The 13,650-nt window shown below is 37.6% G+C and overlaps 1 protein-coding gene across 7 annotated transcripts in view; it reads right to left on the bottom strand.

Moving 5' to 3' along the window:
• Positions 1 to 13,650, bottom strand: part of ANKRD17 (ankyrin repeat domain 17) — a 191,908-nt gene that overhangs the window by 11,561 nt on the left and 166,697 nt on the right. For 6 of the 7 annotated variants that reach the window (XM_064285707.1, XM_064285708.1, XM_064285713.1 and 3 more), the window contains one exon: positions 6,925 to 7,119. In XM_064285707.1, the coding sequence (XP_064141777.1) occupies positions 6,925 to 7,119 (195 nt within the window). Of the gene's footprint in view, positions 1 to 6,924; positions 7,120 to 7,976; positions 13,566 to 13,650 lie in introns of those variants that run through there. The other variant, XM_064285712.1, reaches the window with a different exon arrangement.

Below are 13,650 nucleotides of genomic sequence, written 5' to 3'. Positions count from 1 at the left end.
GCCCCAGGAGCTAGTGCCCTGAGTTCAGACTTCTAGCTTCCAAGACCGTGAAAGGATAAATTTCTGCTTGTTAAAATCATCCACTTGTGGTATTTCTATTTTAGCCACATTAGACAACTAAGACAAGTAGTGTCACTAGGGGGGGTTGCAGACCATACTGGATGACACATTCAGAGGGGTGACACCAAAATGACTGTCTATAAAATTTTTATGCAATGTTTCAGTAGAAATTTATTATTTTTAATTAAAAAAATCCCTGTAGTTTTAACAACAAAAGTATTTTTGGTAAGCCTGGTTTACATATGCCAGTATTCCTACCCTGGTGGTACAGTGGTTAAGAGATTGGGTACTAAACCAAAAGGTCAGCTGTTCAAATCCACCAGCCACTCCCTGGAAACCCTATGGGGCAGTTCTACTCTGTCTTAAAGAGTTGCGATGAGCTGGAATCGACTCGACAGCATTGGGTTGGGTGGGTATAAGGCTAAAACTTTATGCTCATTTACTTTTTGAACCTTCTAAATGTGCTTAGGTGAGCACTGTCATTATCACCCAATTACAATGATGCTTCAAATGATGCTATAAGCATGTGCTGCTGTTGTTTTCATTGCTCCCGGTATTTTTGTAGTTGCTGATTTTTTCAGTGTTTTAGCTACAATATTGTGGTAATTAGCATGAGATGGGTCACACCAACCCTAGTGATGCCACCTATGTCAGACATATTACTGAATTAATGGTAAGGTATTACGTATTTAATAGCGGTACTGCTGCTGTGTAAGAGAATGCCGTTATCCTTAAGTGAATGCATGCTACTACTTTCTAGGTATGAAGAGTTATAGTATCTGCATCTTGTTGTCAAATGGCTTAGCAACAACAAAAAAGTAAACAGAGATAAAACAAATGCAGTAAAATGTTTAAAAAGATTAGTGAATTTAAGTGAAGAGAATATGGATGATTCTTGTACTGTTTTTTCAACTTTTCTGTAGGTCTGAAATTTTTCAAAACAAAAAGTTGTTGAAACATACTAATGAAAGCATTTTACTGGCCTCAGTGACATTCTGAATCAACAATGTAGCAATGTATTGAAGAACACAATCTATATTGGTTCAATTGTTTAAAAAAAAAAAGCAAAATGCCTTTTTAACAAGAAATCCAGTAAGTATAAAACAATCCCCCCTCAAAAAAACACCAAACCCCTGAGCACAACAGATGACTCTTTATGAATTTTATCTAAGAGTTCCTGAAATAATGTATTACCTAAAGTTAACACACAGTAACATCAGTAAGACTGCTTTTATATTTTTTAAAAATTTCTCTCCTGATAATCCATATAATTTTTAAGATTAAAAACAAAAAGAATTTTAGGCAACACATTTCAATGAGCAAAGTGCTCTTCTTTCCTATTTTTGTACAAATATAAAAATAAAAAGCCATCTTTATTTTTCCATATAAATAGGCGAATAAATAGACATTTTAAGGAAAATGTTCCTATGCTGGTTTAGAATCAGCTCAACAGACTCAGAAGACGCTGCCCGAAATCCACTATATTTTAGAGATACAAAATAATTTTAAGAGGAGTCCAAGTAAAAACAGGTAAAATCATTTGAAAAATATTTTAGAACTTTTAAGTCACTGACTGCTTAAAAATGTTTGCACTGGTTCTCATCATTAGCATATATTCAAGATTTACCTATAGCTCTTAAATCATCTTTTACTTTCTCTTTTCCCAAGTTTCACTCTATAGTGGCACATTTCTAAAACTGCTAGAAAATAGGCGTAACATTTATCATCATAATCATCCTCATTCTTACTATCATCAATGAGGAAAAAAAACAATAGAAATTAGCTGCAGCAATCAGGATATACTTCTTACACTAATCCTGTGTGGTGAGCATTGTTTAATTTTACAGATCAGAAAACTGAGGTTCACTGAAGTGACCTAAGCTCATCTAACTGTACTATTTTGCTGACAAGGGCATTTTCTGGGGAAAATTAGCTTGAATATTGCCTAAACACTTACTAAGTTAACTACTATGATTGGAACCTCTACGTGTCTGTCAGTTTGTCGCACTGTGGGGGCTCGTGTGTTGCTGTGATGCCAGAAGCTATGCCACCGGTATTCAGATATCAGCAGGGTCACCCAAGGAGGACAGGTTTCAGCTGAGCTTCCGGACTAAGATAGACTAGGAACAAAGACCCGGAGTAAAGCTTTCGGGACCTTCATTTGCTGATGTGGCACGACTCAAAATGAGAAGAAACAGCTGCAAACATCCATTAATAATCAGAACCTGGAATGTATGAAGTATGATTCTAGGAAAATTGGAAATTGTCAAAAATGAAATGGAACATGTAAACATTAATATCCTAGGCATTAGTGAGCTGAAATGGACTGGTATTGGCCATTCTGAATCGGACAATCATACAGTCTACCATGCCAGGAGTGACACTTTAAGAGGAATGGTGTTGCATTCATTGGCAAAAAGAAAATTTCAAGATCCATCCTGAAGTACAATGCTGCCAGTGACAGGATAATATCCATACGCCTACAAGAAAGACCAGTTAATATGACTATTATTCAAATTCACGTACCAACCACTACGGCCAAAGATGAAAAAACGAAGATTTTTATCATCTACTGCAGGGTGAAATTGATCGAACGTGCAAACAGGATGCATGGATAATTACCGGTGATTGGAATGTGAAAGTTGGAAACAAAGAAGAAGGGTCAATAGTTGGAAAATATGGCCTTGGTGACAGAAACAATGCTTGAGACTGAATGATAAAATTTGGCAAGACCAACGACTTCTTCATTGCAAACACTTTCTTTCACGAACATCAACCTTGACTATACACATGGACCTCACCAGATGGAACACACAGAAAACTGACCACATTCGTGGAAAGAGATGATGGAAAAGCTCAATATCATCAGTCAGAACAAGGCCAGGGACCGACGGTGGAAGAGAGCATCAATTGCTCATATGCAAGTTCAAGCTGAAACTGAAGAAAATCAGAGCAAGTCCACGAGAGCCAAAATATGACCTTCAATTTAGAGACCATTTCAACAACAGATCTGACGCGTTGAACACTAGTGACCAAAGACCAGACGAGTTGTGGAATGACATCAACGACATCATACATGAAGAAAGCAAGAGGTCATTGCAAAGACAGGAAAGAAAGAAAAGATGAAGATGGATGTCAGAGGAGACTCTGAAACTTGCCCACAAACGTCACGCAACTAAAGCAAAAGAAGAAATGATGAAGTAAACAAACTGAACAGAAGATTTCAAAGGATGTCTCAAGAAGACAAAGTATTATAATGACATGTGCAGAGAGCTGGAGACAGAAAACCGAAAGGAAAGAACATGCTCAGCATTTCTCAAGCTTAAAGAACTGAAGAAAAAATTCAAGCCTCAAGTTGCAACACTAAAGGATTCTATGGGAAAAATATTAAACAGCGCAGGAACTATCAAAAGAAGATGGAAGGAAAAGAGAGTCATTATACCAAAAAGAATTGGCTAACATTCAACGGTTTCATGAGGCAGCATATGATCAGGAACCGATGGTACTGAAGGAAGAAGCCCAACCTCCTCTGAAGGCATTGGCGAAAAACAAGGCTGCAGGAATTGACGGAATATCAATTGAGATGTTTCAATGAACAGATGAAGCACTGGAGGTGCTCACTCGACTATGCCAAGAAATATGAAAGACAGCTTCCTGGCCAACTAGCTGGAAGACATCCATATTTATGCCTATTCCCAAGAAAGCTGGTCCAACCGAATGTGGAAATTATAGAACTATGTCATTACTATTACACACAAGTAAAATTTTACCGAAGATCATTCAAAAACGGCTGCAGCAGTATATTGACAGGGAACTGCCAGAAATTCAGGCCGGTTTCAGAAGAGGATGTGGAACCAGGGATATCATTGCTGATGTCAGATGGATCCTGGCTGAAAGCAGAGAATACCAAAAGGATGTTTACCTGTGTTTTATTGACTATGCAAAGGCATTCAACTGTGTGGATCGTAACAAATTATGGATAACACTGGGAAGACTGGAAATTCCAGAACACTTAACTGTGCTCATGAGGAACCTTTACATAGATCAAGAGGCGGTTGTTTCGACAGAACAAGGGGACACTGATTGGTTTAAATTCAGGAAAAGTATGAGTCAGGGTTGTATCCTTTCACCATATCTGTTCAATCTGTATGCTGAGCAAATAATCCGAGAAGCTGGACTATATGAAGAAGAACAGGGCATCAGGATTGGAGGAAGACTCATTAACAACCTGCATTATGCAGATGACACAACCTTGCTTGCTGAAACTGACGTGAAGCATTTACTAATGAAGATCAAAGACCACAGCCTTCAGTATGGATTGCAACATAAAGGAAACAAAAATCCTCACAACTGGACCAACGAGCAACATCATGATAAACGGAGAAAAGATCTCAAGTTGTCAAGGATTTCATTTTACTTGGATCCACAATCAACAGCCATGAAAGCAGCAGTCAAGAAATCAAAAGACACATTGCATGGGGTAAATCTGCTGCAAAGGACCTCTTTAAAGTGTTGAAAAGCAAAGATGTCACCTTGAAGACTAAGGTGCGCCTGACCCAAGCTGGACAATGAATAAGGAAGATGGAAGAAGAACTGATGTTTCTGAATTGCCATCTTGGTGAAGAGTATTGAATATACCATGGACTGTCAAAAGAACGAACAAATCTCTCTTGGAGGAAGTACAGCCAGAAGGCTCCTTAGAAGCAAGGACGGCTTCTATGTTGTCAGGAGGGATCAGTCCCTGGAGAATGATGTCATGCTTGGTGAGTACCGGGTCAGCGGACAAGAGGAAGACCCTCAATGAGGTGGATTGACACAGTGGCTGCAACAATGAGCTCGAGCATAGCAACGACTGCAAGGATGGTGCAGGATTGGGCAGTGCTTCCTTTTGTTGTGTGTACGGTCGCTATGAGTTGGAACTGACTTGATGGCACCTAACAACAACAACGATTGGAAATCCCATTTAGACTACTTTTCTCTCAAAAAAAAAAATTTTTTTAAACTATTGTAACTTGCATGTTCCTAAAGAGAGGAACTCCTGAATGGGATAAAATACCAATTTTTTAATACAGAGTGAATTACTTTCCATTCTTCAATATATATCTAACAGTCTTTCTTATAATTTTTTTTAAAAAACCATATTCTTCAACTTAGTATACAGAAACATTTGTTGCACTGAATACAGCTATAAATAACTGGGGCTATAATCTTTAATTGTAACTAAGATAGCTGAGACCCGAATGTGATATGATAACCAGCTATTCCTTTATTTAGTTTAAGTATTCTATTTAATGGCTTTTTTGAAAATAAACTAGGCTATGTAATACTGTTACTCTATATTAACTTTACCCCAATTATGGCTCCTAAGAGTTTGAACCTTCTTCAAAGATATTTAAAGCATCTCCAATGAGAACTGCCACTGTTTTTTTCCCTCCACTTCCTTCTTTTGATATATTATCTTTATACTTCTTATATTATTTCTGGCATATTTCTAATTTCAAATTCTAATCATTCTTAAATCATTCTCATTTAACAGACACTTGTGCAAGGATGGAACTCTGGTGGTGCAGTGGTTAAAAGCTTGACTGCTAACCAAGAAGTCGGCAGTATGAATCTACCAGCCATTGCTTGGAAATCCTATGAGGTAGTTCTACTCTGTCCTATAGGGTCACTATGATTCAGAATCAACTCGACAGCAACGGGTTTGGTTTGGTTTTTACGAAGAAAGTTAAGATGCTTTCTATATGATTATCCTTATTATTTGGCAAACACAAGAAAAACTACAATATATAAATCTTCTATAGGCCACAACTTACTGCATGCTTTAACTGGCAATGTACTTTCATGTGTCTTACAAATATTTCTTCTTATTTCCTCTTTCATTCGGTTAACCACATTGTTACCTACTCTAATGCTGTTAGTTGGAAAAAAATTTGGTAGTTTAAAAAAAAGGATTCCTATTTATAATTTCCTCAAAAAAAAAAAAAAAACCCAAGCCCACTGCCATCAAGCTGATTCCGGTTCATAGTGACCCTATATTACACGGTAGAACTGCCTCATACAGTTTCCAAGGAGCACCTGGTGGATCTGAACTGCCAGCCTTTTGGTTAGCAGCTGTAGCACTTAACCACTACACCACCAGGTTTTCCTTATTTCCTCAAGGAGTAACCAACTGAACGTCTTTATTCCCCCATCCCTCAAAAAAAAAAACCTTACTACAGGAATTTTCTTAACAAGAATTGAACTCCCTATTAGTGACTGACTACAACTAAAAATACACATACGATATCGTGATAGGCATCAATTGTGCTGTTTATGTAGATGAGATTCAAAAGGCTGACAAAAAACACATGATACTTACACTCTCCTTGGTACCTGTATTCCCCCCAAAAACTAAAAGTAAATACATATTAATAGCTGGTTCAACAGAGGTTAACTTTTTTTCTCAAGAAATGATCTCTCCTTGAAAGAGATTCATTATAATATTCTAGGTTTCATATAATCTAGGTTGATTCCAGTAATTTTAAAACCTGGAAATTCTCTAGAAATTCCTGCTGATTTCAGATTGCCAAGAGTAAGTATTATATTTTTATAGTATTAAAATTATGTTTTGTTGTTATGTGCCATTGAGTCATAGCGAGCCCAGCTCATTGCAACCCTACAGGACAGAGCAGAACTGCCCCATAGGGTTTCCAAAAAGCAGCTGGCAGATTCAAACTGCAGACTTTTTGGTTAGCAGCTTGAGCTCTTAACCACTTTGCCACCGGGGCTTAAAATCACAAATTCTGAAAATCTTAAAATCTTTTGTTTTTAAAAAACATACATGCAAACTTTTAATACAGAACTATACTGTGCAGTACTCACCATTTGATGCTGATGAACATGGAGTCAACAAACTAAGTGGGGAAAAATGTTGTCTGTTAAAGTTAGCAGCTGTGGGTGCTCCTCCAAGGGGTGCCCCAGGTCCATACATTTGACCTCCTGAAAGGTTTGAGGCAAAGTTTCCCAAATGTGTAGAAGGTGTTACAGAACCATATGGCGAATCCATATTGACAATACCTATAATGTACATCATAATAATAGTTACAATCTGGGAGAAATAATTAAGACAATCCTAAAATCCCAAAAGGCCCCCAACATATACCAAAATTCTTTAGATTATTTAAGAAATTTCTCCTTGGTTCATTTTTTTTTCAGTCCACTGAGACCTCATTTTCCCCATTATTTTATAAAGATAGCTAAAAAACGAAAATTATCAAGGGAAACATTTTTAATTTTAATGTGTTCTATTAGCTATTGTAGAAGAGTACTGAAGTTACAGTACTGAAACTTAATAGTTAAATAGTTAACGGTCAAGGAGTTTATAAAATCTACTATAAAAAGTTGTAGGGGGAAGAAAAGGCTATAGATATGTCTCTAACACAGAGAGATTTTGATGGTTAGCTTTCTATAGCCCACAGTAGGACAATCTGTCATCAAGTGCCTCCTGACAGAAGTCAGTGTGAAGTTCAAAACATCATGTATATGATGCTCCTGCCAAAAATGTCTGATCTGAATCTAATCATGAGCAAACACACAAATCGAAAATGTAGGACATTCTGCAGGACAACTGGGCTCTTCAAAGGATTCAATGTCAAGAACAGAGGGAGATGGTGGGATGCTCTAGACTAAAAAAACAAAACCAAAACCCACGCTATCGAGTCGATTCCAACTCATAGCAACTGTACAAGACAGAGTAGAACTACCGCACATAGTTTCCAAGGAGCAGCTGGTGGATTTGAGCTGCCAGCCTTTTGGTTAGCTGCCCAATGCTTACCTACTAGGACCACCAAGGCTCTAGACTAGGGGAGACCAAAAGCAATACGTGAATCTTCACTGGATTCTGATCAAAAGAAGGAGAAAAAAAAAAAAAAGCATACACAGACATAGAGGATATATTGGGATAATGATACTTTATATTGGATGTTATTCCTGAATTAATGTTGATCTTCTTCTGTGCACTGCTAGTGTTATAGCTGTAAAGGTGGACATCTCTGTTTTGGGAAGATGCATGCTGAAGTAGTTAGGGGTGAGTGTCATAATACTTGAAATTTAACTTTCCCATGATTTGACAAATAGTGAAGAGAAAATGGAAGGAGACAGAGAGAAGAAAAGAAGGGGGAGAAAGAGGAAAGGAGAAAGAAGTCGGGAGAAAAGAAGGAAAGAGAATGAGGGTTTGAAAATATGTTAGAAATTGGAGAACATAAGTGAGGGAGTACACAAGTGATTACTATTTTGTTTACTCTTTTCCTTAAAATTTTATGTGATTTAAAGTTTTTTAAAAATAAAAGCTATAATAACAGATCTGCATCTAAAATAAAAATGGACAAATCATTTACATATGATGGCTAGGCAAAGAAAGAAAAATACGTATGGAACACAAAATGAATTAGGAAAAATTTAGAGAAAGAGAAATTAAGATCTGGAAGATGTTCGGGAGAAAATTTTAAAAATATGCTTCCTATGTAATACATAACTAGAGTGAATATTTTTAACTCTAAATGACCTGAATCTACCAATATTTCCCTTTGACAGGCTTTGGAATTAAAAATCATTTTGACTCTAATCAACTGTATGTCCCAAAAAAACCTTCCTGTTCTATAGAGCTGGTCCTCTTTCTAGACCTTTCCATTAAAAAAGAAAACAACAAAAAAACCTATTTTCTCTTTCTCTAAATCTTAAATTTAGTCTTTCTAAATACACCACATAGATTACCACATTTTGAGAAGGTATTTCCATTTTATTTTTATTTCCATTAAATTCCAACTACCATAAAAATGAAATTTAAAATTATTTTCCATGCATTATATGAGGATCTTTTAAAAAATAATTATACTGATTCTATTGTTTTTAGTACTCAAGAGAAATTGTTTTTGAAAGTATACATGAATATGTCAATCAACCCTCAGCAAAGAAGTATCTACTGGTCACGTTCATTATATTTTATTTACATTTCACACACAGAAATAGATCAAAAATAATATCCAGTTCCCAGTAAACACGGAAAATTCAGTTCTAGAGGATCATCTCCACACTAGCACAGATCAAGGGGTGGCAACTTCTCTGTAAAGGGCCAAATACTGCACAGTATTTTACGTTTGGCAGATTTTCTCTCAATTATACAACTTTGCCTTTTTCTCGAGAAAGCAGCCATACACAATACGTAAATGAATAGGTACAGTTGCATCCAACAGAACTTTATTTACGAAGACTCATGTTTAAATTTCATGTAACTTTTTTGTGCCATAAAATATTTTTCTTTCGATTTTCTGTTTTCAACCATGTAAAAACAGACAGCAAACTAGATTTGGCCCACAGGCCATAGTATATCAATCTCTGGCATACTAAAACCAAAAAAAACCCATGAAGTTGATTCTGACTTATGGTGACTCTATAGGATGGAGGAGAACTGCCCCTAGGGTTTCCAAGGAGCAGCTAGTAGATTCAAACTGCTGACCTTTTATGGTTAGCAGTGGTAGCACTTAACCATTACACTTAATTATTTGAAATGCTCATAATTAAAAAGCAAGAATCTAAATGCAGCTTAGAATTCTGGACGGGGTCCTGGAACAGAAAAAGGACGTTATTGGAAAAACTGGCGAAATCTGAGTAAAATCTGTAGCCTCGTTAAAGGTATCGTACCCATGTTAATTTGCTTTTGATAAATGTGCTATGGTTATATGTTTTCATGAGGGAAAGCTGGGTGACAGATACATGGGGATTCTTCTATAATTTAAAATTATATCAAAATAAAAAGTTTACAAAAAAAAGCAACAGCCTACAACTATAAGATCCTTAGATTCTTTGTACAAGTCAACGTTGTCCAATATAACCTTCTATGATAATGATAATGTTCTATACCTATGCTGTCCAACATGGTAGCTTACTAGTTACATGTGCCTAGTAAACACTTGAAATACAGCTAACGTGACTGAGGAAACTAATTTTGAATTTTATTTAATTTTAATTTAAATAGCATATGTGGCTAGTGGCTATTGTATTAGTGCAGCTTTATGTTCTCATTATTAAAAAAAAAAAGACACTCAGGAATGAAAATTCAATTTTTAAAACCTTTGTTAATTATTTTGTATTTGAAAAAAGAAACTCCTATGTCATTATCTTATTAAATTAAAACATAAGAGACTTTTTTTTGAGAGAAAAATGCCCGATGAAATTTATTTATTGGAAATTCAAGATGAAATCCACTGTAGCTTTTCAAAAAGGTTAAAAACAATAGCATATAGTAAACACACCCCCCATGTGTCTGTCAGTTTGTCGAAATGTGGGGGCTTGCGTGTTCTGTGATGCTGGAAGCTGTGCCACAGGTATTCAGGTACCACCAGGGTCACCCATGGAGGACAGGTTTCAGCTGAGCTTCCAGACTGAGACAGACTAGGAAGAAGGACCCAGCAGTCTACTTCTGAAAACCATTAGCGAGTGAAAACCTGATGAATACCAGCGGAACACTGTCTGATACAGTGCTGGAAGGTAAGCCCCCCAGGTTGGAAGGCACTCAAAAGATGACTGGGAAGGAGCTGCCTCCTCAAAGTAGAGTCGACCTTAATGACGTGGATGGAATAAAGCTTTCGGGACCTTCATTTGCTGATGTGGCATGACTCAAAATGAGAAGAAACAGCTGCAAACAGCCATTAATAATCAGAACCTACAATGTACGAAGTATGAATCTACAAAAATTGGAAATTGTCAAAAATGAAATGGAACACATAAATATTGCTATCCTAGGTATTAGTGAGCTAAAATGGACTGGTACTGGCCGTTTTGAATCGGAGAATCATATAGTCTACTATGCTGGGAATGACAACTTTAAGAGGAATGGTGTTGCATTCATCGTCAAAAAGAACATTTCAAGATCTATCCTGAAGTGCAATGCTGTCAGTGATAAGAATCTCCATACACCTACAAGGAAGACCAGTTAATACGACTATCATTCAAATTTACGTACCAACCACTAGGGCCCAAAGATGAAGAAACTGAAGATTTTCATCAGTTGCTGCAGTTGGAAATTGATCGAAAATGCAATCAAGATGCATTGATAATTACTGGCAATTGGAATGCATGAGTTGGAAACAAAGAAGAAGGAGCAGTAGTGGGAAAATATGGCCTTGGTGATAGAAATAATACCAGAGATGGAATGATAGAATTTTGCAAGACCAACGACTTCTTCATTGCAAATACCTTCTTTCGCCAACATAAACAGCGACTATACACATTTTTTTTTTTTTTATACACATGGACCTCACCAGATGGAACACAAAGAAATCAAATTGACTACATCTGTGGAAAGAGACAATGGCAAAGCTCAATAACGTCAATCACAACAAGGCCAGAGGCCAACTGTGGAACAGACCATCAATTGCTCCTATGCAAGTTCAAGCTGAAACGGAAGAAAATCAGATCAAGTCCACGAGAGCCAAAATACGACCTTGAACATAGCCCACCTGAATTTAGAGACCATCTCAAGAATAGATTTGATGCATTGACCAAAGACCAGACAAGTTGCGGAATGACGTCAACGACATCATACATGAAGAAAGCAAGAGGTCACTGAAAAGACAGAAAAGAAAGAAGAGACCAAGATGGATGTCAGAGGAGACTCTGAAACTTGCTCTCGAACATCGAGCAGCTAAAGCAAAAGGAAGAATTGATGAAGTAAAAGAATTGAACAGATTTCAAAGGGCGCCTCAAGAAAACAAAGTATTATAATGACATGTGCAAAGAGCTGGAGATGGAAAACCAAAAGGGAAGAACACATTTGGTGTTACTCAAGGTGAAAGAACTGAACAAAAAATTCAACCCTCGAGCAATAGTGAAGGAATTCTATGGGGAAAACATTAAACAACGCAGGAAGCATCAAAAGAAGATGGAAGGAATACACTGAGTCATTACACCAAAAAGAATTAGTTGATGTTCAACCTTTTCAAGAGCTGGCATATGATCAGGAACCGATGGTGCTAATGTAAGAAGCCCAAGCTGCTCTGAAGGCACTGGCGAAAAGCAAGGTGCAGGAATTGACGGAATATCAATTGAGATGTTTCAACAAACAGATGCAGTACTGGAGGTGCTCACTCATCTATGCCAAGAAATATGGAAGACAGCTTCCTGGCCAACCGACTGGAAGAGATCCAGATTTATGCCTATTCCCAAGAAAGCTGATCCAAACGAATGTGGAAATTATAAAACAATATCATTAATATGACACGCAAGCAAAATTTTACTGAAGAGCATTCAAAAATGGCTGAAGCAGTATATCGAGAGGGAACTGCCAGAAATTCAGCCTGTTTCAGAAGAGGACGTGGAACCAGGGATATCATTGCTGATGTCAGATGGATCCTGGCTGAAAGCAGAGAATACCAGAAGGATGTTTACCTGTGTTTTATTGACTACGCAAAGGCATTCGACTGTGTGGATCATAGCAAACTACGGATAACTTTGCGAAGAATGGGAATCCCAGAATACTTAATTGCGCTCATGAGGAACCTTTGCGTAGATCAAGAGGCGGTTGTTCGGACAGAAAAAGGGGATACTGAGTGGTTTAAAGTCAGGAAAGGTGTGCATCAGGGTTTTATTCTTTCACCATACCTATTCATTCTGTATGCTAAGCAAATAATACGAGAAGCTGGACTATATGAAGAAGAACGGGGCATCAGGATTGGAGGAAGGCTCATTAACAACCTGCGTTATGCAGATGACACAACCTTGCTTGCCGAGAGCGAAGAAGACTTGAAGCACTTAGTAATGAAGATCAAAGACCACAGCCTTCAGTATGGATTGCACCTCAACATAAAGAAAACAAAAATCCTCACAACTGGACCAATAAGCTACATCATGATAAACAGAGAAAGGACTGAAGTTGTCAAGGATTTCACTTTACTTGGATCCACAATCAACAGCCATGGAACCAGCAGTCAAATCAAAAGACGCACTGCATTTGATAAATCTGCCGTAAAGGACCTCTTTAAAGTGCTGAAGAGCAAAGATGTCACATTGAAGACTAAGGTGCGCCTGACCCAAGCCATGGTATTTCCAATCGCATCATATGCATGTGAAAGCTGGACAATGAATAAGGAAGACCGAAGAAGAATTGTGGCCTTCGAATTGTGGTGCTGGCAAAGAATATTGAATACACCATTGACTGGCAAAAGAATGAACAAATATGTCTTAGAGTAAGTACAGCCAGAATGCTCCTTAGAGGCAAGGATGGCAAGCCTGGGTCTTACGTACTTTGGATATGTTGTCAGGAGGGATCAGTCCCTGGAGAAGGACATCATGCTTGGCAGAGTACAGGGTCAGCAGAAAAGAAGAAGACCCTCAACGAGGTGGACTGACACATGGGCTGCAACAATGAGCTCAAGCATAACAACGATTGTAAGGATGGCTCAGGACCGGGCAGTGTTTCTTTCTGTTGTGCATACGGTCACTATGAGTCAGAACCGACTCGACGGCACCTAAGAACAACAACAACAGTAAACACACACAATACTCACAATAGCATTTTCATTAACCAAATACAAGAATCTCCGTCCATATGGT

Source organism: Loxodonta africana, chromosome 5, assembly GCF_030014295.1.
Source record: "Loxodonta africana isolate mLoxAfr1 chromosome 5, mLoxAfr1.hap2, whole genome shotgun sequence".
Taxonomy (NCBI): domain Eukaryota; kingdom Metazoa; phylum Chordata; class Mammalia; order Proboscidea; family Elephantidae; genus Loxodonta; species Loxodonta africana.
Note: the sequence above shows the minus strand (reverse complement) of the source record. Positions and strands in the feature narration are given on the sequence as shown.